This window comes from Giraffa tippelskirchi, chromosome 5 (genome assembly GCF_054371585.1).
Source record: "Giraffa tippelskirchi isolate mGirTip1 chromosome 5, T2T-mGirTip1v1.2.pri, whole genome shotgun sequence".
Lineage (NCBI taxonomy): Eukaryota > Metazoa > Chordata > Mammalia > Artiodactyla > Giraffidae > Giraffa > Giraffa tippelskirchi.
In genome coordinates, this window is record NC_137279.1 from 75358613 (window position 1) to 75385929 (window position 27317).

General features: G+C 44.2%; 1 protein-coding gene across 4 annotated transcripts in view; it reads left to right on the plus strand.

The window, feature by feature from the left end:
* DSTYK (dual serine/threonine and tyrosine protein kinase) overlaps positions 1-15016 on the plus strand; it is a 57514-nt gene extending 42498 nt beyond the window's left edge. For 3 of the 4 annotated variants that reach the window (XM_081490912.1, XM_081490916.1, XM_081490915.1), the window contains 10 exons: positions 1185-1417; positions 1812-1895; positions 2515-2691; positions 3539-3668; positions 4029-4185; positions 4624-4756; positions 6346-6459; positions 9408-9522; positions 11738-11872; positions 12302-15016. In XM_081490912.1, coding sequence (XP_081347038.1) covers positions 1185-1417; positions 1812-1895; positions 2515-2691; positions 3539-3668; positions 4029-4185; positions 4624-4756; positions 6346-6459; positions 9408-9522; positions 11738-11872; positions 12302-12489 — 1466 coding nt within the window. In that variant the 3' untranslated portion in view covers positions 12490-15016. The remainder of the gene's footprint in view (positions 1-1184; positions 1418-1811; positions 1896-2514; positions 2692-3538; positions 3669-4028; positions 4186-4623; positions 4757-6345; positions 6460-9407; positions 9523-11737; positions 11873-12301) is intronic. The other variant, XM_081490914.1, reaches the window with a different exon arrangement.
* Positions 15017-27317: the final 12301 nt, after the last annotated feature.

The window sequence follows — 27317 nt, forward strand, 5'->3', positions numbered from 1 at the left end:
CTAGTCTTTCCCATTCTAATGTTTTCCTCTTATTTCTTTTCACGGATCTCCGAGGAAGGCTTTCTTAATCTCTCCTTGCTGTTTTTGGAACTCTGCATGCAGATGGGTATATCTGTCCTTTTCTCGTTTGCCTTTTGCTTCTCTTCTTTGCTCAGCTATTTGTAAGGCCTCTTCAGACAACCATTTTGCCTTTTTGCATTTCTTTTTCTTGAGGATGGTCTTGATCACTGCCTCCTGTATAATGTCATGAACTTCATCCATAGTTCTTAACGTAGTAGAACAGCCTCCATAGGTGGGTTCTGCTTTTTGCCATTTTCTAGACAAGGGAATTAAGGCTCAGATAGCTTCAGTAATATTCTCAAGGTCACACAGATAATAAGTAGTAGAGGCAGAATTTGAATCTAGACAGTCTGATTCCTGAGCTCATACTCATAATTTCCACACTTTACTGCTGTTACATCTGTTCCCTGTTATTGATGCTACCATCTTCCTGGGAACCAGCTTTAAAACCTCAGCATGAGGACTTCCCTGGCAGTCCAGAGGTTCAGACTCTGCATTCCAATGCAAGGATACACATTGTGTATCCTTGAGGCAGTGACAACGTTCCAGTTTTACTTTTTATTTCTCTAGTAACTGATTATAATTGAATTCTTGACTCTTGGATTTTTCTCATTAATATGCTAGGAAGTGTGAAGTATTACAAAGATTAGAGGCTTTGGAAGTCATGAGTTTGGGGTTCAAATGCTAGGTATATTATTCCCCAGCTCTACCATCCCCTCTCAGTGCCGAGTTTATTCTCTTTTTGAGGCTTTTTCCTAACATATCAAATATAACCAGTAATACCCTTCTGATGTTGTTGTTAGGGTTAAATTAGATTAGATATGTAAAATACCCACTGTGCATTTTAGATAGTCTGCACTCAATAAATCTTGTTCCTCCCCTTCTGTAAATGTGATGTAAGAGCTGACAGAATCAATAGGTTTATTCTGTACATACGTGCTCCTTCAGGATTCTTAGATGACTTAAATGGTTGAGGATTGCGTGGCCCCTCATGCTGAGAGTCTGAGTTTATCAGCTATGTATGTTTTGTAGCCATCAGCATGCTAGCTCCTTGGGTCCGATTTTATTCAGTGTACCTGCCTGTTCCCCTCACAACCAACTAGCTTTTTGCTGTGCCTCCATAGATGTCATTGTCCCTGAGAATGGAGAACCAGTGGGCACCAGAGAGATCAAATGCTGCATCCGACAGATCCAGGAACTCATCATTTCCCGGCTTAATCAAGCAGTGGCTAACAAGCTGATCAGCTCCGTGGATTACCTACGTGAGAGCTTCGTTGGAACCCTGGAACGGTGTCTGCAGAGCCTGGAGAAGTCTCAGGATGTCTCAGTTCACATCACCAGTAATTATCTCAAACAGGTACTCAGAGGGTAGTTAGGAGCTGGCCACAGATAGCACATGAAACAGAATCCACCCACGAGCCCAGCTTCAAGTTAGCCAAGAATTTCCCTTTCAATCTTGCCAGTCCAGTTTGAATTTTGTTTTCCTGTCTCATGACCACTGTCTGGGAGGTGCTTGTGAACTGTCAAGTTGCAGTTCAGCCAAATGAGTAAGATGATGAAGATGTAGTAGAGGGGTCCCATTGATCACAAAACAGATGATCACCCTGCCTTGACTCTGCACATACATTGAAGGGTAGATTTGGGAACCTTGAAACTGGACCATGTTCTTGAAATAAATATCATTTATTGCATTTTTAATTATCCACTTTACTTAGGGCATATTGACTTTCTTATTGTGTATTCTTTTTCAGATCTTAAATGCTGCCTATCATGTTGAAGTCACATTTCACTCAGGGTCCTCAGTTACAAGGATGCTGTGGGAGCAAATCAAACAGGTAGAGGTTTTTTAAGGAAACATTTTTCAGCCCCTAATTGGCTCAAATGAATCTTGGTTGCTCCAACAGGAACTAATGTCTAGGATGTCTGTCCTAGACAAACTGATATCTGTCAGTATAGGTGGCCGTTTGTCCTGATTTTCCTACTGGGAGTGTCCCCTTTAACTCTTAAAAGTGATGTATCTAAAGGATATTTTATGGAGCCATAAAACTCGACTTCTCTAGCTTTTTCATGTTTCTTTTCCCCAACCTAAGTATTTTCTCAGAACCAGGCTTTGTTACCAAAGACCATGAGTATGATTTATTTTCTGGTATTCAGTCTGGTTCTTATATTGAATTATTTGCTGACTTTAGAAAGGGATTTATCAGGCACCCCCAGTACTGAAGGTAATGTATTGAGGATTCGTGAACATACATTCCAAGCCTAGTGTTCTTTGATGCTTTCCATTGGACTGAGCCCCAATTTTGAGGTAGATGAAATTGGAGAGGAGTGTTGGACCTCATACAGCTCTTGTCTTAAGATCCTGGCCTGCTGAATGGGTAATCCAGCAAGGAAGGGGTTCTTCCTAGTGGTTCCTGTCTCCACACTTCAGTGTTCTCACTACCCCTGTCCTGACAGATCATCCAGCGCATCACTTGGGTGAGCCCACCTGCCATCACACTAGAATGGAAGAGGAAGGTGGCCCAGGAAGCCATCGAGAGCCTCAGTGCCTCCAAGCTGGCCAAAAGCATTTGCAGCCAGTTCAGGACTCGGCTCAACAGTTCTCATGAGGCCTTTGCAGCTTCCTTGCGGCAGGTGAGTCTGTAGGAAAGGAGATAACCGGATCAAGCAGAGAGGAGCCTCATCCACTGTGGTGTGCTTTATCTACTGCCGTCTATATAGTTGTTTAAAAATTGTCAGTATATTTTCTTTCTATTGTGTTAGAGGATAATACTAAGTTATAGGGTGTTTCATCAATAAATGTTTCGTGTGGATGTTTTTCTGTCTCTAGAGAGAATGGAGAAAACTCAGTTAATTTCTCCTCACTTCACTGAGTGAGGAATGAAAATCAAGGGGTAGGAATTTTATATGAGTTTATATAGTATTTTAGGCATGAGTGACAAAAAAGGATGGCATTCCAACTTCCATGTGTGTGCTTAGTCACTCGGTCATGTCCAACTCTTTGCAACCCCATGGACTGCAGCCTGCCAGGTTCCATGGGGATTCTCCAGGCAAGAATACTGGAGTAGGTTGCCATGCCCTCCTTCAGGGAATCTTCCCAACCCAGGGATCGAACCCAGGTCTCCTGCACCACAGGCAGATTCTTTATCGTCTGAGCCACCAGGGAAGCCCCCAACTTTCATAGTAGTTTGCAATTATGTGACATTTGCTTGTGCCTTTGGAGGGGGTGTGGATGTATGCAGGTGCATATGTGTACATATTTGTGGAGGGGAGGGTGGGTAGATGGGATTATACATCCAGGAGGAAAAAATTATTACTTAATGAGTGCTCACTACCTGCCAACCCCTGCGTCGCATTACATGCATCTTACTTAATTCTCACAGTTACCCTCATGAGGTAGGTATTGTTATCCCTATGTAATAAGTGAGGAAGCCAAAGCTGGGGACCTGATAAGCCATATTTATTTCTTCTTCTGTCCCAGTTGGAAGCTGGCCACTCAGGCCGGTTGGAGAAAACTGAAGATCTATGGCTGAAGGTTCGGAAAGATCATGCTCCCCGCCTGGCACGCCTTTCGCTGGAAAGCCGTTCTTTACAGGATGTCTTACTGCATCGTGAGTCCTTACTTTTTCCCTGGTAAATTGGAGGAGGCTTCTGGATACCTAACATCCTCATGTCCAACCTCAGAGAATCCCACTGTCTAAAGCTTGCAAAGCTGTCTAAACATCTACTGTTTTTGAGTTTCTGATGAAGTCTGCTTGGTCCTGCTGTTTATATAGTTCAAATAACACAACTAAAGTTTATTTAAATTAAAGCAGTTAGGTTACTACTGGTTTACAAAACATCCACATTTCTTCCCTTGGCATAGTTATGACTTCCTGCATCTAGTCAGGTCCACGTCTGAGAATCTTAAGAGTCAGTTGCCCAGCAAGTCCACATCCTTCCTGCCTTATCTCTGTCTCTGTCCCTTACAGGTAAACCTAAACTGGGGCAGGAACTGGGCCGAGGCCAGTACGGCGTGGTGTACCTGTGTGACAATTGGGGGGGGCACTTCCCTTGTGCCCTCAAGTCGGTTGTCCCTCCAGATGAGAAGCACTGGAATGACCTAGCTTTGGAGTTCCACTATATGAGGTAGGTTCTGGTCTCAATCATCTTTGTGGGGAGCAGTTCTTCTAGAGAAGAACCTAGAAACCTCATATAAATTTTCTACCAAGAGATACAGTGTGCCCTGTCTCTCCATTCCATGTCTCACAATGTTGTAGACCAGTATTTCGGTGTCAGGTCCAGAAATGTGGTCTCTTCAAGGCCTTTACTCCTTTCTCTACCCTTTCCCCCCATCCTAATTCTTAGACACATCCTTATATTTGCCTTTCTTCCTTAGTCCTCAAGGCCTGTCCACTTTCAGATTCCATAATTCTCTGTCCTTGTTGGAGAGGCCATTCTCTTTGCTCTCTCTCTGTCTTGAGGGCCATTACTCTGGGCCTGGACTAAGCATGGTCCCCCGTGGTGACATGCTACTCAAGGATAACACCAAGATGCTCTAGCCTAGGCCTCTCTGCTCCTCACCAGGTCTCTGCCAAAGCATGAACGCTTGGTGGATCTGCACGGTTCTGTCATCGACTACAACTACGGTGGTGGCTCCAGCATCGCTGTGCTGCTCATCATGGAGCGTCTGCACCGGGACCTCTACACAGGGCTGAAGGTGAGGGGGGCCAAGGAGGGGGTGGCCAGTCGGCAGCCAGACTCACGGGCTCCTTTCTGCCCTTTCCTCCCTTCTTCCTGATGCGGAGCCTCTAGCTCTCATAAGACGTTTTTGGAGTAATCAAACTTTTTTGCCTTCAGTTCCAAAACCCTAAAAAGTGTCTCAGAAGTTGTTTTTTGACCCATTTTATATCTAGAATATTGGAATTCACTACTTTTACCTATCGTGGTAATAGTAAAAATCTAGACTACACAGAGGAGCAGAAAAGGTTACTATAACTCTACTATTCTTTTTTTTTTTTGTTCTCAGTGAATTAAACCAGTGTTTTTTGATCAACAAATATCTATTAGTGGTTACTTTGTACCAGGCCTTGTATTAAGCAACATAAGAGGATAACAAAAAATATATAATTGGAAAAATATATGTATATATTTATTTCGGCCGGGACTTTTAAAAGAAAATTGTAGTCAGTGATCATTTCATGAACAGGTGGCATTTGAGTTTTGATAATACCCTAGTGGGTAAAATTTGGGCAGATGTTGGAAAGAAGAAGTTATACCAGGGGAAGAAATAGCATAGCGCCCAGGACATGTGAAGGACACTATGACTGGGTTGGAGCAGGTGGTTCATTTGGGGAATAGAGGGGAAATGATATGCAAAGAAGTGCCTGGAACAAATTATAGAAGACCAAAACTGTTAAGAATTCCATAAAATTCAAATTCTGTTGTAGACAGAAGCAAAAGATTTTGAATGAAGGTAAAATGTTCTCAGTTGAATGCTGAGTTCTCCTCATCTAAAACAGCCCCCAGCAGGGAAATAGAGAGGTTTCTTTTGTTTGTCCTCTACACTGGAGCTAGAAAAGCTAACCCCAGAGTGTGGGGTAGGTTTCTTTTCACTGGGGCCTCTTTTCCCAGTCTATATGGAAGATTTCAGAAGTAAGACAGAAGAATCATTAGAAATGCTTGCAGGAGCCATGAAAAATCAGTGAAATGAAGAAAAGGGCTCTCCAAGTGGCTTTCCTTCTTCATTTCAGGGGAGTTAGGCTCAGCACCTTGAGATGTTTTTCCATAAGTGGGTTAGAGAAACATATATGGGCTTTTGGATAAGTGATATAACATTCTCCAGAATTCAGAAGACCCTAAATTGGAAGCTTGCTAGAAGTAACATGAATGACTTTGGCATTTGAATCCATAAAACCAAACCTGGACTAACCAGGCCTACAAAGCAATGGAAATAAATCTGCCTTAGAGTCCTAGAAATGCTCACTTTGAGTCTCTAAGGCAGTTCTAGAGTTTATTCAGGTTAGAGATGAGCTCATGCCTTCAGGTGTTTAGTTGTGGCTCTCCTAGTCACCTATGGGGATCATCTAGCTGCCTAAGTGCTGCCTCCAGGAGACTTGCTCTGGCCCTTACCTTTGTTTCCCTCTCCTGCCTGCCTTCCTCTTCCCTTGTTCTCATCCACTTCTCTGCCTGTGTACCCTAGTGTGCACAGTCTCTCAGTACCTCACAGAGGAACTCTTAGTTGGTATAAGCGAGTTGGATTGAGGAGTCGTCCTCTTGGTGACACGTAAGCCCTTTTGTTTCCCCAAGGCTGGGCTCGCCCTGGAGACCCGTTTGCAGATAGCCCTAGATGTCGTGGAAGGTATCCGCTTCCTGCACAGCCAGGGACTTGTCCACCGTGATGTCAAACTGAAAAATGTGCTGGTAAGTAAGAGCTATTTACCCAAGATAACTCCCTCTCTCTGCATGTAAGTGACCTCTGGAAGGAGGTACACATAAATAAGGGCTTCCCTAGCAGCTCAGATAGTAAAGAATCTGCCTGCAATGGAGGAGACCCGCATTCGAGCCCTAGGTCGGGAAGATCCCCTAGAGGAGGGAATGGCTATCCACTCAGTATTCTTTTTTGGGGGAGGCCTGGGAGTGCTCCCTGGGTTTATTAGTGTCGCATCAGCACCTTAAAATAGTCCACGTGGTCACATACGTGACAGATTAGAATCTATTTCCCAAAAATGCTATTTACATTAATCCTGTTTTCCATTAAAAAAAAAAAAAAAGCAACACGTACATCTAGAAATGAAACAAGGCACAAAGAGCTGGATGGGGTCTGCAGTAATGCCAGGGACATCCCTTGGCCTGCAGGGTCAGACCCCAGGGCAAGGGCCCCCAAGCCCGGGCCCTCAGGCCCTACCAGGGACTGAGCTCCCTCTCCACCGCAGGATAGGAGGGGGGGACACGTGTAGGGTCAGGCAGCTGGCCTTTAGGAGCAGGCGGCGCAGTCTTGTCATGAGGAATGCGTCCTGGGACAAAGACCAGGCAGGGCTTGGCATCTGCCAGTGAGGACAGCGCAGCAGAGCTGGCCCTGGCCACTCTAATCCTGCCGCCCCTCTCCTCCCTGAGCTGCGGCCATGACACTCAGGACACTGGCCTGTGTGCCCTGAGGAGGCGGTGACCCTGTGGACTTGACACAAGGAGGGAGAAAGCAGTGGCCTGGATACAGGGCTGGAGCTGACCTCCTGTCCGGCCTGAGTGAGGGTAGAGCCTGCCCATAGTGTGCCACAGGCTCCTGAGGAGCCTGGCCTTACCTGAACGTGACGGGTGGCTTAGCCTTTGAGTCCCAGTGACCTCTGGTCACCCAGTGGGCTGAGAACCCCTGCTCTGCAGGGGCTGCTCCTGTCCTGGGGGTCACAGTCTGGGCCCTGCGTTCCTCACAAGCTGCCCCCACACTGCCCTCTGGGTGCTCACGGGCCACACCTCTCAGTCACGGGCTGCTTTGGCTTCTGCACTCCAGTATTCTTGCGTGGAGAATTCCATGAACAGAGGAGCCTGGCTAGCTAGAGTCCAGAGGGTCTCAAAGAGCCGTACACAACTGAGCTACTAATACTTTCACACATAAGTATAAATTTGTTCACGGGAAAGGACTGGGGTGAGAGTAGAACAGTTCACAGCAGAGTAGATGGATGGTATCTTGGACTTGCAGTTAGGGAAGAATTGCATCATAGGTCTAGCTTATATTGCTTAAGGTTTTTTCTCCTAACGCTGGTGAGAAAATTTAAACTTACAGAGAAGCTAAAAAAGTGGTGTGATGAAGACCCACATACTGTTCATCCAGATTCATATTCTCTCTCCTAGTGTAGGTTCTCTTTGTTTCTCTCTCTCTCTCTCTTCACCTGCATATGCACACACATTTTTTTTTACTAAACTTTATGAGAGTAAGTTGCAGATAAAGGTCTGCTTCTAGGGAATTCCCTGGTGATCCGTGGCTAAGACTCTGTGCTCCCAATGCAGGAGGCCCAGGTTTGATCCCTGGTCAGGGAACTAGATTCCACATAACAGCAACTAAGAGTTCTCGCATTGCAACTAAAGACCCTGCATGCCACAACAAAGATTGAAGATCCCAAGTGCCATAGCTAAGGCCTGGAGCAGCTAAATTAATTAAAAAAAAAAAAAACTTTGCTCCCAAATACTTCAGCTTGTATCTTCTAAGGAAAAGACATTCTTCCACATAATTAAAATGCCATTATTGGGGCTTCCTTAGTGGCTCAGTGGTAAAGAATCTGCCTGCCAATGCAGGAGACACAAGAGGAGTGGATTTGATCCCTGGATTGGGAAGATCCTCTGGAGGAGGAAATGGCAACCCACTCCAGTATTCTTGCCTGGAAATTCCATGGACAGAGAAGCCTGGCAGGCTGCAGTCCATGAGGTCATAAAGAGTTGGACAGGACTAAGCACAACACAGTTACAGTTACATAAAGATTTATAACATTGTGTTAGTTTCTGGTATATAGCAAAGTGATTCAGTTCTACATATCTGTATTCTTTTATCATATTCTTACCAATTTTATGCCATTACAAGATACTGAATGTAGTTCCCTGTGCTATAAACGTTGTTGATTATCTATTTTATATGTAGTAGTTTGTATCTGCTAATCCTAAACTCCTAATTTATCCCTCTGCCACCCCTTTCCCCTTTGGTAGCCATAAGTTTTCTATGTCTGTGAGTTTGCTTCTGTTTTGTAAATAAGTTCATTTGTATCGTGTTTTAGATTCCACATAGAAGTAGTACCATATATTTGTCTTTCTTTGTCTGACTTACTTCTCTTCTTTTGATAATCTTTAGGTCCATCCATGTCACTGCAAATGGCATCATTTCATTCTTTTTTATGGCTGAGTTATATTCCATTATATATACATACAGTTGCTTCTTTATTCCTCTGAGATATAGATTTATTGCCTTGGAACTTAGGAAAGGAAACTTGAGGGAGTCAAAAAAGTCCTCAGCTGACCAGAGGAGCTCAACCTTCTTATTTACCAACTTTCTGCCCTGGGTTCTGGAGGTCAGAGGAGAATAATCAGGAACCGAAATACTTTCCTATGTGCTTCACTTATTCATTCTTCCAAGATTTGCTAAGCTCCTGATATGTGCTAGGCATGATGCTGTGTGCTGGGGATACAAAGATGAAGAAGAAAGTCCTTGCATCAGGTTGCTTACAATCTGGGGAGAAGTGGTAACGGGAGTGAATCTGGAGACAAGGAGACTGGAGGCAGAGTTAAGTACTGCTGTGAGGTAGATCCTACTTTTGAGCTTGAGTATGCAGTTGAGCACTGTGTGCAGGACCAGGCATAGCGTGACTGTCATCCTGCTTTGTCGGCAGTTGGACAAGCAGAACCGTGCCAAGATCACTGACTTAGGATTCTGCAAGCCAGAGGCCATGATGTCAGGCAGCATTGTGGGGACACCAATCCATATGGCCCCTGAACTTTTCACAGGTAAGCTGGAGAGTGGGGAGTGGGTTTGGGCAGAGTTCTGTATTTTAAACAAGTGTTACCCTTTGGACTAAGTAATACCCACAGGTACTACTGGCAGTTCTGGTACAGGCAGGGGAGAAACCAGAACAGGAGAAACCTAAGACAAGTAGGGAGAAAAGTGAAGAGGTAAAGGAGCAAGAAAGACAGTCACTAGCTATCTTTTGGCTGTCTCTCTGGGCTGTTAGTGCCATAATTGCCATAGTCAACCAATTATTTAATCATAAAGTATTGATAGAGTGAAGTCAGAAATAGAAAAATATTGTATATTAACACATATATTATGAAATCTGGAAAAATGATACAGATGAACCTATTTGAGGGGCAGGAATAGAGGTGCAGATGAAGAGAAGACTTGTGGACACAGCAGGGGAAGGAGAGGGTAGAACGAATGAAGAGAGTAGCACTGACACATATACACTACCATGGGTAAAACAGATAGCTAGTAGGAAGCTGCTTGAGCTTCCCTGGTGGCTCAGTGGTGAAGAATCCGCCTCCCAATGCAGAAGAGTCCAGTTTACTCCCTGGATTGGGGAGATCCCCTGGAGAAGGAAATGGCATCGACTCCAGTATTTTTGCCTGGAGAATCGCATGGAGCCTGACGTGCTACGGTCCATGGGGCCGCAGAGAGTCAGACACGACTGAACGACAACATTAGGATCAGGAGTTAGTTTGACAGCTGTAGTTTTACACACATTGAAGAGAAGTAGACAGTCATCATTCTTCTTTCCCTGACTTTAAAAAAATTTCTATTCCCACTTCTATTATTTGATCTTGGCTACTTCATATTTAAAATCCTTTGATCATTTCTACTACAGTTCATCCTACTGTTGTAAAAGTAATCTTTCTAAAATGTTTTCTTCATGTTACCTCCTGCTCTAAAGCATAAATGACCCCTTCTCCCCACTGAATCCAGACTGTCTGACTTTAAATATATGTATATATATTTTAAATAAATTTATTTATTTTAGTTGGGGGCTAATTACTTTACAATATTGTAGTAGTTTTTGCCATACATTGACATGAATCAGCCATGGGGTTACATGTGTTCCCCTTCGTGGACCCCCCACCCACCTCCCTCCCCATCCCATCCCTCTGGGTCATCCCATTGCCCCGGCCCTGAGCATTTGTCTCATGCATCGAACATGGAATGGTGTCCTGTTTCACATATGATAATATACATGTTTCAATGCTATTCTCCCAGAACGTCCCACCCTCACCTTCTCCCTCAGAGTCCATAAGACTGTTCTATGCATCTGTGTCTCTTATTCTGTCTCGTATATAGGGTTATCGTTACCATCTTTCAAATTCCATATATATGCATTAGTATACTGTATTGGTGTTTTTCTTTCTGGCTTACTTCACTCTGTATAATGGGTTCCAGTTTCATCCATCTCAATAGAACCGATTCAAATGTATTTTTTTTTTAATGGCTGAGTAATATTCCATTGTGTATATGTACCACAGCTTCCTTATCCATTCGTCTGCTGATGGACATCTAGGTTGCTTCCATGTCCTGGCTATTGTAATAAATATCTTTATGTTATGGTTCCAACCTGTTTGCTGCTGCTGCTAAGTTGCTTCAGTCGTGTCCGACTCTGTGCCACCCCATAGACGGCAGCCCACCAGGCTCCGCCGTCCCTGGGATTCTCCAGGCAAGAATACTGGAGTGGGTTGCCATTTCCTTCTCCAATGCATGAAAGGGAAAAGTGAAAGTGAAGTCGCTCAGTCATGTCCGACTCCTAGCAACCCCATGGGTCTGCAGCCTACCAGGCTCCTCCACCCATGGGATTTTCCAGGCAAGAGTACTGGAGTGGGGTGCCATTGCCTTCTCCGTCCAACCTGTTTACCCACCTGTATTTTCCAATTTTATTTCCCTAACATAACCTTTCAGGATTAATCTTTTTGACAGTCCCATTAAAATTAAAGGCCTGTTTTCCTTCTCCTTTGTCAAGTTCTAGTCTTGGTTCTCTTCTTCATCTTTGGCCCTCCCAGTGCCATAATTTTTCATACTATAAAAGGGGCATTATAAATGTGTTCTTTCTAACAAGGTTGTTATAAGAGATAATGGATAGTAAAGGCTTTAGAAAAAAGTGTGAAAAGGCCTCCACTGATGCAGGTGAGTGTGATGCTGTTGATTCCCTCCCTGCTCACTGCTTGTCACCCTTTCTTGCTGCAGGGAAGTATGATAATTCCGTGGATGTCTACGCTTTTGGCATTCTCTTCTGGTATATCTGCTCAGGCTCTGTCAAGCTCCCTGAGGCATTTGAGAGGTGTGCCAGCAAAGACCATCTCTGGAACAATGTGCGGAGAGGTAAGAGCCACGAGCCCTGCTTCGCCAACTCCCCTGGCGGGAGCACGCTAAAACCCCCACTGCCGCAGCGCCTCCCATCCCCCGCTCTGGCCACTCCACAGCAGGACCTCATGCACATTTAAACCACTGTGGAATCCAGAAAAGACATTTAAGTCCAACCTTTCCTTCCAGGCAGCATGGTTCTGAATTCTCAGAAAGGCTTTTTTTCTTTAAAATGTCTAATTCTTCAGCTTCCTATGCTGATATATTCCAGTTTTTCATCACTGTTACTATTAAGTTCTAACCTAGATAATTGCAGTTGAAGCCAAAGCTTATTGCATTAACATCCTGAGCCCAACTGGATAATCGGCCTCGGAGCTGATCATGCCTCTTCATTGTGTCGGTCCCTTCTCGCTGTCTCTGGTCTTATTTCGATGCTCTGTTCTCTAGGGGCCCGTCCAGAACGCCTTCCTGTGTTTGATGAGGAGTGCTGGCAGCTGATGGAAGCCTGTTGGGATGGTGACCCCTCTCAGAGACCTCTCTTGGGCATTGTCCAGCCCATGCTCCAAAGCATCATGGACCGGCTATGCAAGTCACATTCTGAGAGGCCAAACAGAGGACTTGATGATTCTACTTGACAGCAGAGACTTTTCTCTTTCACTCTTTTTTTTTCCTTCCCCTCACCTTTTGGCTATGGGAAGAATTTGACATTTATTCATTACAGAGAGCTCCCAAGGGGACTAATGCTTGCTGGGAAACTTGAGACCCTCCTAGGCAGAGATGACTCCCAGATAGTGAAGAGTTGAATGGCTATTTAAGCATATCCGGCAGTCCCCTAGTACCCAAGCTATTTCTTTAGCCAAAAAAAAAAAAATCAGTATAAATCTCTTCTGTATGAAATTTCAAGAAAAATTGTCCATAGTTCCCTTTTCCAGACTGTCTTTTAGCTCCAGCTATAATCAAGACTCTGTGCTTCTATTGTGGAGCCCACATTCCCAACATTCTTTGAAGCCTTAGTAGTCCATACTCCTGTTTACGAATGGGAGGTTGGGTTTTTCTCTACCCAGAGCCACTTTTCAGTTTATCCCCTGTGGCCTAGTTTGCTCTCAGACATTAGTTTCCTAGCAGATGCCCCGTATCTTTTGCTTGAGTAGGAAGAAGCAAGGAAGGGGCTAATGCTTAGTAAGGAGATGAGTGGTTACAGTTCATTTTTTAAAAAGTATTCCAAGAAAAGGTGCAAAATATTCCCGAAAGTCTCCAGGCCAGCCAAAGTCCAGATGTAGATATTTGGAAGTGTTATTTAAACACTCAGCAGGCTGAGTACAGGAATACATATGTATAACGTGTGTATACTTTGCTTTTGTTTAATAACAGTGTCCACTAATTTTGGGTTCTTTTTTCCTTGGCACCCATTATTTAAGTGATGGAATGCCATGAAATGTACTGTATTGTATATTACTTGGGAAGACACTAGATATTCAAAGAAGTGTGACAGTACTTGGGCTGTAGAGGGCTCCACAAGACCAAAGTCTTGAAGATTTTACCTCTTAGCTTTGATTGTCTGTGCTCCCACATGATGAGGTGAGATTGTGGCTGGGGGAGGAGGAAGGGTGGAGAGAAGAATTGCCCTTACTGTGTTCCCTCCTTCTTACCACCTGGATTCAGGGAATTCACCTCAGCCTGAAAATGACCACCTGGCCATTTGTAATGCGCTTGAAGTCTGGTCACTTCTGTTGCTTCAGAACTGACTGAGGAACCTTCCTGGGGAGCAGTCAGGAGACACAGTGGAGCCTGGGGCTCCAGAGTAGCTGCCATAGCCGAGGGGAGCTGGCAGCAAGGTTGGTCTGGGCGGACTGAGGGAGGCACGTTGGGGTGGGATTTCCCTAGACATGCCCTAGTTCCCTGAACCCTCTGCAGAGAGGGGCTCGTTGAGCAGAAGCCTTTCACTTCTCTGGAAAGGAGGGCTCTGCTGGTTCTTCCCAGACCTAAGAAGTCATTTGTGACTCCATCAGTTTTAAAGGGACAGAGCCTAGGCAGCAGCTTCTCCTAATTTTTAACACTAAAAGAAAAGAGTGAAAGGGAAGGCTGTGTTACAGCCACAGATAGAAACAGGGGACTGTACAACTCTCAGCTCCTACCTGTCAGCTCTCCATTGCAATTTTTTTTTTTTTTTGCATTTTTGCTTGAGCTGCCAAAGAGGCATTGAGAAAGTTTTTCCCTGACCAGAGAAGTGGTTGGGGTAGCAGGGCTGCGAAGTGATAACTGCACTGAAGGACACTTTATTTTTTGGCTTATTGTTTAGCACTGAGAAGCCAAGGGGGTTGGTGACTATAATAGCACTTTGGGGAATAGACGGCCCCTGGCCTTGCTTTGGAGAGAAGGCATGCGTGGTATTCCATCTGACTAGTCAAGAAGTTCATACTGCCTCAGAGTGGGATAAATGGCCCTCCAAGATTCCATTGCCAAAAGAGTAGTTGCTTTCTTTGAGTTTTCAAAGCTTGATTTTTGGATTTGGTGGATCAAGTAACCAACCCACTTTTTCTTTAAAAGAAAAAAAGAGGGTTTATCCTTCTAAATATGAGGGGTGGGGTGAGTTAGGACTAGTGTGATGTTTAAGTGGGTTAGGTGGGAGTAACCTTGAGAAACTTGCATGGCAAACTCCCTTGGGGATTTTAAATAGCACTACTGTTCTTAAAAGGGTTTTATTTTTACCTTTATCTGCTTTGTTAACATCCAGTCCAACTGAGCTGATTGAAAACAGACTGTGTGAACACCTGACATTAGAGACTGGTCTGGATAGCTTGTTGTCTTTTGTCTTTACATAATGTTTTTGTTTGTCTGTTTTAAAGGACTAATGTTTATTATTACAGTGTTAAATAAAAGTGTAATATACTAAGTATGTAGAATAAAAGTGCAATAACAAGAGAAAATGGCTTGGGCACAAACTCCAATTCTTACACTGTCTCCCTCTTGTGCTCCCTCTCTCTATCCATAGTATTGTTAAAGCAGGACAGTGTTAATTGTGTATATTTTTAAGCCAGGCAACTATGGGTTAAGTCTTCATTTAGTGTAATTTTCAATAGCTGGACTTGGTTTTATAGAGTGTACTTCTGGGATGCACACACACCAGATGTGCTGTATAATAAAGATCACATTAACATTTTAGGTTTACATCTCTTTGGCTTTTGTTTTCCCTTCCCTCGCTGTGTCTACTGGATGCTCCCTATTCTATTCCATTTCCACTAAGCTCCTAGAGGTCTTTCAGTTTGCTGTAAAGTTTGACCAAACATGTTACTACTCTTCCTCATGCATCGCTCCCAGTCTCTGGGCACTTGACATGACCGGAGGGTGGGGCCCGGGAGGGGGACGTAGGACAGCAGAGAAGAAGGGGGAAAAGTGCAGTGATAGCAACTTACTTTTCAGAGCCTCTCCTGGGTTCACAGCCTTTGCACCAGCCTCTCTTCAGCAGGAACTTGCAACATTCTAAACTCATACACAAGCCTGGCTACTCTTTATTACACTCTGAGACATCTGGGGCATGGAATACAAATATGGACCTATCTGCATTTAGAATATCTGAACTTCTTTTTAGGCTCAAGCTGGTCTTCAGATTTGCTTTCTTGGCAGTGCCCAATGGACACCATCATAGGCCTCTACCAGCAGAGCAGCAATATCTGTAACCACCAGGGACTGTCAGCATGGAGCATGCCTTCTCCCAGGGGCAGGTGTGTGTTTTGTTTTGTTTTGGATTACAACATCAGACTCCATAGCTGCTTCACTTTTTGCTATAACTGCTTGTGATTTGTTGTTCAGTCACTAAGTGATGTCCAACTCTTTGCAACCCCAAGAACTGCAGCACGCCAGGCTCCTCTGTCCTCCACTATCTCCTGGAGTTTGCTCAAATTCATGTCCACTGAGTTGGTGATGCTATCTAACTACCTCACCCTCTGCTGCCCCCTTTTCCTTTTCCTTCAATCTTTCCCAGCATCAGGGTCTTTTCCAGTGAGTTGGCTTTTCGCATCAGGTGGCCCAAGTATTGCAGCTTCAGCATCACTCCTTCCAATAAATATTCAAGGTTGATTTCCTTTAGGATTGACTGGTTTGTTCTCCGTGCTGTCCATGGGACTCACAAGAGTCTTCTCCAGCATCACAATTCAAAAACATCAATTCTTTGGCACTCAGCCTACTTTATGGTCCAACTCTTATATTCATACATGACTACTGGAAAAACCATAGCTTTGACTCTACAGAACTTTATTGGCAAGATGAATGTCTCTGCTTTTTAATACACTGCCTAGGTTTGTCACAGCTTTACTTCCCAGGAAGTAAAGCATATTTTAATTTCATGGCTGCAGTCACCATCTGCAGTGATTTTGGAGCCCAAGAAAATAAAGTCTATCACTGTTTCCATTGTTTCCCCATCTATTTGCCATGAAGTGATGGGACCGGATGTCATGATCTTAGTAGTGTTTTGAATGTTGAGTTTTAAGCCAGCTTTTTCACTTCCCTCTTTCACCCTTATCAGGAGGCTCTTTAGTTCTTCACTTTCTGCCATTAGAGTGTTATCTGCATATCTGAGGTTGTTGATATTTCTCCCAGCAATCTTGATTCTAGCTTGTGATTCATCCAGCCTGACATTTTGAATGATGTACTCCATATATAAGTTAAATAAGCAGGGTGACAATATACAGCCTTGTCATACTCCTTTCCCAATTTTTAACTAGTCGGATGTACCATGTCTGGTTCTAATTGTTGCTTCTTGAACCGTATACAGATTTCTCAGGAGACGGTAAGGTGGTCTGGTACTCCCATCTCTCTGAATATTCCACAGTTTGTTGTGATCCACACAGTCAAAGTCTTTAGCATCATCAGTGATGCTGAAGTAGATGTTTTTCGGGAATTCCCTTCTTTTTCCATGATCCAGCAAATGTTGGCAATATGATCTCTGGTTCTTCTACCTCTTCAAAACCCAGCTTGTACATGTGGAAGTTCTTTGTTCACATACTGCTGAAGCCTAGCTTGAAGGATTTTGAGCATAACTTTACTAGCATGTGAAAGGAACACAACTGTACAATAGTTTGAACATTCTTTGGCATTGCCCTTCTTTGGGATTGGAATGAAAACTGACCTTTTCCAATCCTGTGGCCACTGCTGAGTTTTCCAAATTTGCTGATGTATTGAGTGCAGCACTTTAACAGCATTGTCTTTGAGGATTTTAAATAGCTCAGCTGGCACTCTGTCACCTCCACAATCTTTGTTTGTAGTGATGCTTCCTAAGGTCCACTTGACCTCATGCTCCAGGATGCCCAGCTCTAGGTGAATGACCTAAACCTTTTTTATACAGTTCTTCTGTGTATTCTTGCCACCTCTTAATTTCTTCTGCTTCTATTAGGTCCTTACTGTTTCTGTCCTTTATCATGCTCATCCTTGCGTGAAATCTTCCCTTAATATCTCCTAATTTTCTTGAAGAGATCTCTAGTCTTTCCCATTCTATTGTTTTCCTCTATTTCTTTGCATTGCTCATTTAAGAAAACCTTATCTCTCCTTGCTATTCCCCGGAACTCTGCATTCAGTTGGGTATATCTTTCCCTTTCTCCCATGCCTTTTGCTTCTTTTCTTTCCTCAGCTGTTTACAAAGCTTCCTCAGACGACCACTTTGCCCTTTTGCATTTCTTTTTCTTGGGGAAGGTTCTGGACCATAACATTGCCTCCTGTACAATGTTATGAACCTCTGTCCATAATTCTTCAGGCACTCACTCTGTCTACCAGATCTAATCCCTTGAATATATTCATCATCTCTGCTGTATAATCATAAGGAATTTGATTTAGGTCATACCTGAATAGCCTAATGGTTTTCTTTACTTTCTTCAATTTAAGCCTGAATTTTTCAATAAGGAGCTCATGATCTGAGCCACAGTCAGCTCCAGGTCTTGTTTTTGCTGACTATATAGAGCTTCTCCATCTTCAGCTGCAAATAATGTAATCAACGTGATTTCAGATTGACCATCTGGTGATGCCCATGTGTAGAGTCATCTCTTAAGTTGTTCAGTTCAGTCGCTCAGTCGTGTCCGACTCTTTGCGACCCCATGAACTGCAGCACGCCAGGGCTCCCTGTCCATCACCAACTCCCTGAGTCCACCCAAACCCATGTCCATCAAGTCGGCGATGTCATCCAACCATCTCATCTTCTGTCGTCCCCTTCTCCTCCTGCCCTCAATCTTTCCCAGCATCAGGGTCTTTTCCAATGAGTCAGCTCTTCGCATCAGGTGGCCAAAGTATTGGAGTTTCAGCTTCAACATCAGTCCTTCCAATGAACACCCAGGACTGATCTCCTTTAGGATGGACTGGTTGGATCTCCTTGCAGTCCAAGCGACTCTCAAAAGTCTTCTCCAACACCACAGTTCAAAAGCATCAATTCTTCAGCGCTCAGCTTTCTTCACCGTCCAACTCGCACATCCATACATGACCACTGGAAAAACCATAGCCTTGACTAGATGGACCTTTGTTGGCAAAGTAATGTCTCTGCTTTTTAATATGCTATCTAGGTTGGTTGTAACTTTCCTTCCAAGGAGTAAGCGTCTTTTAATTTCATGGCTGCAGTCACCATCTGCAGTGATTTTGGAGCCCAGAAAAATACAGTCAGCCACTGTTTCCACTGTTTCCCCATCTATCTGCCATGAAGTGATGGGACTGGATGCCATGATCTGAGTTTTCTGAATTTTGAGCTTTAAGCCAACTTTTTCACTCTCCTCTTTCACTTTCATCAAGAGGCTCTTTAGTTCTTTACTTTCTGCCATAAGGGTGGTGTCATCTGCATATCTGAGGTTATTGATATTTCTCCCGGCAATCTTCATTCCAGCTTGTGCTTCCTCCAGCCCACCGTTTTTCATGATGTACTCTGCATATAAGTTAAATAAGCAGGGTGACAATATATAGCCTTGATGCACTCCTTTTCCTATTTGGAACCAGTCTGTTGTTCCATGTCCAATTCTAACTGTTGCTTCCTGACCTGCACACAGGTTTCTGAAGAGGCAGGTCAGATGGTCTGGTATTCCCATCTCTTTCAGAATTTTCCACGGTTTATTGTGATCCACACAGTCAAAAGCTTTGGCATAGTCAATAAAGCAGAAATAGATGTTTTTCTGGTACTCTCTTGCTTTTTCGACGATCCATTGGATGTTGACAATTTGATCTCTGGTTCCTCTGCCTTTTCTAAAACCAGCTTGAACATCTGGAAGTTCACGGTTCACATATTGCTGAAGCCTCGCTTGGAGAATTTTAAGCATTACTTTGCTAGCATGTGAGATGAGTGCAATTGTGCGGTAGTTTGAGCTTTCTTTGGCATTGCCTTTCTTTGAGATTGGAATGAAAACTGACCTTTTCCAGTCCTGTGGCCACTGCTGAGTTTTCCACATTTGCTGGCATATTGAGTGCAGCACTTTCACAGCGTCATCTTTCAGGATTTGAAATAGCTCAACTGAAATCCCATCACCTCCACTAGCTTTGTTTGTAGTGATGCTTCCTAAGGCCCACTTGACTTCACATTCCAGGATGTCTGGCTCTAGGTGAGTGATCACACCATCGTGATTATCTGGGTCGTGAAGAACTTTTTTGTACAATTCTTCTGTGTATTCTTGCCACCTCTTCTTAATATCTTCTGCTTCTGTTAGGTCCCTACCATTTCTGTCCTTTATTGAGCCCATCTTTGCAGGAAATGTTCCCTTGGTTTCTCTAATTTTCTTAAAGAGATCTCTAGTCTTTCCCATGCTGTTGTTTTCCTCTATTTCTTTGCATTGATCCTTGAGGAAGGCTTTCTTATCTCTCCTTGCTATTCTTTGGAACTCTGCATTCAAATGGGTATATCTTTCCTTTTCTCCTTTGCTTTTCACTTCCCATCTTTTCACAGCTATTTGTAAGGCCTCCTCAGACAGCCATTTTGCTTTTTTGCATTTCTTTGTCTTGGGGTGGTCTTGATTCCTGTCTCCTGTACAATGTCACGAACCTCCATCCATAGTTCGTCAGGTATTCTGTCTATCAGATCTAATCCTTTAAGTTGTTGGAAAAGGGTATTTGCTATGACTAGCATGTTCTCTTGAGAAAACTCTGTTAGTCTTTGCCCTGCTTCATTTTTCTGTACTCCAGCATCAAACTTGCCTGTTATTCTGGGTATCTCTTCACTTCCTACTTTTGCGTTACAATCCCGTATAATGAAAAGGCCATCTTTTTTTGGTGTTAGTTCTACAAGTTCGTGTAGGTCTTCATAGAACTGATCAACTTCAGCTTTTTTTGGCATGACTGGTTGGGGCATAGACTTGGATTACTGTGATGTTGAATGGTTTGCCTTAGAAATGAGATCATTATCATTCTGTCATTTTTGAGGTTGCACTCAAGTACTGTAGTTTGGACTCTTGTTAACTATGAAGGCTACTTCATTTCTTCTAAGGGTTTCTTGCCCACAGTAGTAGATATGATGATTATCTGAATTAAGTTCAATGCTCGGAGAAGGCAATGGCACCCCACTCCAGTACCCTTGCCTGGAAAATCCCATGGATGGAGGAGCCTGGTAGGCTACAGTCCATGGGGTCACTAAGAGTCAGACATGACTGAGCGACTTCACTTTCACTTTTCACTTTCATGCATTGGAGAAGGAAATGGCAACCCACTCCAGTGTTCTTGCCTAGAGAATCCCAGGGACGGGGGAGCCTGGTGGGCTGCCGCCTATGGGGTTGCACAGAGTCGGACACGACTAAAGCGACTTAGCAGCAGCAGCAGCAGCAGCATCCTGTCCATTTCAGTTCACTGATTCCTAAGATGTCAGTGTTCAATCTTGCCTTCTCCTGTTTAATCACGTCCAATTAACAGACCTAAAATTTCAGGTTGCTATGCAATATTGTTGTTTATAGCATTTGATTTTCCTTTCACCACCAGACAAATCCACAACTGAGTGTTTCTACTTTTGCCCAGCCACTTCATTCTTTCTGGCGCTATTAGGGTTTGCCCTCTGCTCTTCCTGAGTAGGGGCTTCCCTGGTGGCTCATTTGGTAAAGAATCTGCCTATAATGCAGGAGACTGGGTTTGATCCCTGGGTGGAGAAGATCCCCTGGAGAAGGAAATGGCAACCCACTCCAGTATCCTTGCCTGGGAAATCGGTGGACAGTGGAGCCTAGCTGACTACAGTCCATAGGGTCCCAAGAGTTGGATACAATGTAGCAACTAAACCACCACCACCCATTTCCCCAGTTACATATTGGACACCTTCCAACTGATGTGGGGGTGGGGGGAAGCTCATCTTCTGGTGTCACATCTTTTTGTTTTTTTATACTGTTTATGGGGTTCTCGTGGCAAGAATACTGGAGTGGGTTGCCATTTCCTTCTCCAGTGGATCACATTTTGTCAGAACTCTTCACTATGACCCATCCATCTGGGGTAGCCCCGCACAGCATGGCTTATAGCTTCACTGAATTATGTAAGCCTCTTTGCCATAACAAGGCTGTGACCCATGAAGGGATGTGTAAGTATAAGTATTTATTGCATCATTATTTGTAATACTAAAAAGTTGGAGGCAGTGTTAATATATGACAACAGGGGATGATTAAATTCTGGTTCTTACACCATGGATTGCTATGCAGCCACTAAAAGGAATGGTGTAAATTTCTCTGTACTGACAAGGGAAGATGTTTATACTATATCATCCTCTAAAAAAAAATGCGTATATAAGAATATATTTAATGTGACCTCTTTTTTTGGTAAAACCTCTTCCATTCTCCCATAACTCCAAATTATCTAGAGATCTAGTCCATCTCTCTATATGTACACAGAGAAAAGTTTGTAAGGATATATATCAAAATGATAACAGTGGCTTTCCTAGGGAGAGAACTTCCAATTTCTAGTGGATTGCATTTCTGTTATTATTCATCTACTGTGAACATCTATTTTTATTGTAATTTTAGAAAATGAATGAAATGGCTAATTTAGGAGAAAGGAAATGTATATTGGAAAGACATCAGGGGCACAAAATCAATAGGAAACTGTAAATTCAGGCTCATTGAATCAGCCAGTCGGAACCGGAGCAAATTTTCATGGTGGCTGTGAAGAAGTCTCCATCCTGACGCGTCTGCTGCCAGGGAGGGTGTTCTCAGCTGGCCCAGCACAGCCCCAGGCCCATGTCCTCTCTGTACTGGCTCTAGGTTGGAAGGCTCTCTCCAGATCCCACGATGGGAGGCCGGCGCCTCAATCTGCCTGCTCACTAAAACCACATTCAGTGGAGAAGACATGATTCCTGAAAGGTAATCAAAGAGCGGTTAGAAAAGGAACATAGATTCAGGACAGGCTCCAGGTGACAAGTGTCCACTGTAGTCCACCTCTTGGGCTGCTCGATGTTTACATCCACCCTTCTGGCACTACTGAGCGGCAAGGTCATGGAAGGGTTTGTAGATTGGAGCCTGTGCATGGAGGGGAAACAGCCAGGTTGCTGGGAAGTTCATTTGTCAACCTCTGGGCTTGCTTTCATTGTAAGAAGACCTCCTTGGTTTCTATTTCCTTTCTTCCCATTTCCTTGTTTTCTTAGCAAGCCTTCTCAATGAGATTAACCATAAAAACACTCAAGCATCCAGCAATGTTCTATACCAGAGGCTTTTTAAAACATCGAAGTGTAGTTGATTTACAATGTTGCACTAGTTTCTGATGTTCAGAAATATTTCAGTTACACACACGCATATTCTTTTTATATTCTTTTCCATTCTAGTTTATTACAAGAGATTGAGTATAGGGGACTCCACTGGTGCTCCAGTGACAAAGAGTCTATGCTCCCAGTGCAAGCAGCCTGGATTTGATTGCTGGTCAAGGAGCTCAGATCCCACATCCTGAAACTAAAGATCCTGCAGACCACAGCAAAGACGGACTGAAGATCCTGTGCCACAGATGAGACCCAGCACACCTAAATGAATAAATAAAAATAGTTTAAAAGATATTAAATATAGCTCCCTATGTTATACAGTAGGACCTTGTTTACCTATTTTATATATAGTAGTTTGTATCTGCTCAGATGGGCTCCAAAATCACTGTGGATGGTGACTGCAGCCATGAAATTAGAAGACGCTTGCTTCTTGGAAGAAAAGGTATGACAAACCTAGACAGTGTATTAAAAAGCAGAGACATCACTTTGCCAACAAAGATCTATATAGTCAAAGCTATAGTTTTTCCAGTAGTCATGTACAGATGTGAGAGTTGGACCATAAAGAAGGCTTAGCATCAAATAATTGATGCTTTTCAACTGTGGTGCTGGAGAAGGCTCTTGAGAGCCCCTTGGACAGCAAGGAGATCAAACCAGTCAACCCTAAAGGAAATCAACCCTGAATATTCAATGGAAGGACTGATGCTGAAACTGAAGCTCCAATACTTTGGCCACCTGATGGTAAAGAGCCATCTCATTGGAAAAGACCCTGATGCTGGGAAAGATTGAAGGCAGGAGGAGAAGAGGGACGACAGAGGATGAGAAGGTTCCAAACTGACATGTAGAGAAATGATGCAGAGTTAGTCTGAGGTGTTCTACTGAGAAGGATTTGCTTATAATTTTTAAAAATTATTATTTATTATTTGATACCTGCAAAAAATCATATTTACAAGCATCTTTGTAAATTTGTGGACCAGAACATTACCATGGCCTTGAGGCCCCTCTGGGCTCTTCCCAGATGCCAGTCCTGATTGTGCTTATCATTCTCTTGCTTTAAAAAATTTTTACCAAATGCACCCTAAATAATACATCATACATGTTCTTGAGCTTTATAAAAATGGTATTATCTGTATTTAACCTTCTGTAACTTTTTATTTTCAGTCACAAGTCTCTGATTTTTATCCAAGCAAATTTGTTGTCACTGTAGTACATCCGTATTTACTGTAGTATGTTATTCTGATGTGCAAATGTATTGCAGTTGAGCTATTCACTTTTTCTCAGAGAACCAACTTTTGCTTTGGGTGTTTCCCCATTGTACCTGTTTTCTGTTTCATTAATTTCTGCTCTTGTCTTCTTTGTTCTCCTTTTTAGAGTTTTTATATTATCCATCCCCTCATCTTCTTAAGTTGGATGCTTAGCTTATGAATTTTCAACCTTTCTTCTTTTCTGATGTAAGCAATTATGTTCAGAATCTCCCTTTAAATACAAACTATTGCTGTATCCCATAAATTTTAATCTGTAACATTTTTGTCATCATTCAGTTTTAACTGTTTTCTAATTGCCACTGTGATCTCTTTGCCCCAGGTTTTACAGAGGCATGTTTTTAAAATTCTGACTGTGAGGATAAATTCCTTCTTTGTTAATGCTGCTAAGTCACTTCAGTCGTGTCCGACTCTGTGCGACCCCGTAGACGGCGGCCCACCAGGCTCCTCTGTCCCTGGGATTCTCCAGGCAAGGACACTGGAGTGGGCTGCCATTTCCTTCTCCAATGCATGAAAGTGAAAATGAAAGTGAAGTCGCTCAGTTGTGTCCAACTCTTCGAGACCCCATGGACTGTAGCCTACCAGGCTCACCGTCCATGGGATTTTCCTGGCAAGAGTACTGGAGTGGTTTGCCATTGCCTTCTCTTTGTTAATGATTTATAGCAATTACATTGTGGGCAGAGAGCATGGTCTATATGATGTCAGTTTTTAAAAAGTTGTGGGAACTTACTTTATGACTAGCTCATGGTGAATTTTTAATAAGCGTTTGTTGTGAGCACGAAAGTAGTCGGTATTTTTGTTACTCTTTAATGATCCACTGATGAGGCTGTTCCCCTCTGAGACTGTAAACAGCCCGAGGGCATTGCTGCTCTGTGTCAGGCGCAGGGCAGGGATTGCATCAGTGCTTCCTTGCCCCTCCAAATCCACTCTTTTACCTCTCCACCCAGCTCTGTGGGCCACACCTTTTTCTCTGGGGTTTCCCATTGGGTTCAGCTATACCAGTGGGAGTGTGGAGGGTGGCAGGAGAGAGACACTGGGGGATTTTTCACCCTAGCTCACTTCCAGCTGGGCTGGGTTGGCAAAGGCTGTCCACTTCCTGAAAGTCACAGCTCCTGTGTGAGGGCTCTTGTCTGGAGCTACATCTCTGGCAGTGTAGCTTCCACTAGCCATGCTTCCCATTTCCTCATCCAGCTAGGAGCTTCCCACTGCTGTTAATCTTAGGATGCTTTTGCTAATTTCCCCAAATCCTGCTTACATCTTTTAAATAGCCTCTTCATTAGACTTCTTCAGTTCCCCCTTTTGAGTATGCCATCTCTTTCCTGACAGCATCATGACTGATTAGTAGCATAATGAATATTTGTTGAATGAACTATGTGAAAACATCATGCACAAATTTGCACAATGCAAGAGAGAACTTGGTTTTGGGGAACTGAGAGTTCAGTGAGGCTGAAGAGCAGAGTGCAAGGGGGCCACTGGAAGGAAGTAAGACTAGAAAGATTGGCAGAGACCAGATCACATAGGACCCTCTAGGCCATGAGTCATGTTCCTATAGGTCTTGTTCCCTGAGAAACAGGCTCTGGGATCAATATTTATATGTAGGAAGCTACTGGGGAGATCTCTAGACCTCTTAGGATCAATACCTTAAAGACACAAAGGAAGCAAGAGCAAGCAGAGGAGAATGTAAGTTCATTGAGGCTGCAAAGGAGGCCCCAGCCTATCCATGGGAGCTATGGACCTTAGAATACTTCAGAAGTGTCTACCTGGAGAGTGCAGGGCAGAAGCCCACAGTCTCTGCCACTTTAAATGTCACGGCACTCAGGAGAGGCTGGAGCCATGCGCTGGCAGACCTTGGAGCCTGTGTTCTTCAGCACAGAATTACACTTTTTTTCTCCTTCAGCTTCTTGGTACCAGAACCAGATCTGGTCATGCTTCATCATTTAGCATCATGAACACCTAGAAAGTATAATGGGAAGCTGGGAAAAAGATCTCTGCTGTTTCCTCTTTTCTTTCCTGAGAGGTGATCCCTGGGCAGCAGCACAGGAGGCTTTCAGAGACAGACTTGGAGTTGTAAAAACTTTCTAAAGCACCCCATTTAAGCCCCTCTCTTACAGCAGAGGACACTGCAATCCCAAGAGGAAAGGATGCCACACAGCTAGTTAGAGACCAGTACAAGACTAACACCCATGTCCCAGACCCCAGGCCAGTTTTCCTTTCTTAATTATTTGCATTGGCCCTCTGAGCTGAAAGGAGGCTAGGAGATGGGCTCCTTCATCTCTTCCAGCCATGGGGTCTGGCATAACCCCACGTATGGGACCCCCATCCAATGTCTGGTACTAAGCAGGTGTCTGTGGTATCTGATATCATCAACCCCATGGGCCTGGGATGCTGGCATGTGAGAATAACTTAAGAAAAAGAGCTTGCTGAACCAGACGCTGAGATGAGGGGTGCAGGCCAGACAGGTAAGGGTGGAGCAGCCTGAGGATGTCATCGAGCACTCACAATCTGTGGCTTGGGGAGTGGGGCACCAGGTGCGCCAGGGTTTCCCTGAGGGGTAACTGCTCCCTTCCCCAGACACAGGGGAGGAGGACCCTTGGCTGAACAACACCAAGCTAGATCCGGAAGAGCCAATGACAGCAGGAAGAGAAGGGCTTGGCAGAGCAGAGAAGGGCAGCTGGAGAAGGGATCCATTTGTCTTCAGTGGGTCTGGTGAGCTAAGCAAGATTGGAGACCATCTCAGAAGGTAAAGCTGACCCAAGGAGCTGGAAGATTTTTGCCATTTGTTGCTTTCAATTGTCAGCTGTTGGCTGCAGGTCCTGGACTTCTTGACCTTATTACATTCAGGAGAGCTCTGTGTGCCGTCTTGGTGTGTGTGGTCCTAACAGATGTTTCTGAGTAATTCAGAAGGACCTGTCAATCATAGACCTGTTCCATGGGCCAAGCTGCTGGATGAGAGGGACAAAGATTTTCATGGCAGCTTCTGGACAGAGGAAAAGTGTGGGCAGAGGCTAGGTGGATGCTGTCCCTGGTGCTAGAACCCCTGGGGGAAAGAGATTGGGATAGCTGTGCACCTACTGGTCAAGCCCGTGACTGCCTTCCCTCCCTCGTGAACCTGTACTATGTCCAGACTTGCAGGGCCTGACTGTGGCACCCACCAGTATGTCTTTTGAAAACAGGAGCCTGATCCCCATGCACAAGGACAAGGTGGGGGGAGGGGGGTGACTGGTGTAGCGCTGTAATTAAGTGGAAAGTCTCAGTGGTCACTACCTCTTTCCCTTCCCTAGACTGTGAAGCTGGTAGGCAGAAAGGCCAGATGGCCAACACCACGGGAAAATGAGAGCATGGGTGACCGAGCTCTGACACTGCAGGGCAGGGATGGGCAGATGGGCAGGCAGCTGAAGCCACGCACTCTCAGCAGGCTCAGTGGGACGGTAAGGCGCAGGCTTTCTGAGAGATGCTCAGCCCCGTGTCTCACCCTCCCTGGGCACACACAACAAGGGACTCGAGCAAGAGGACTACACGCTCCAGGGGTCCA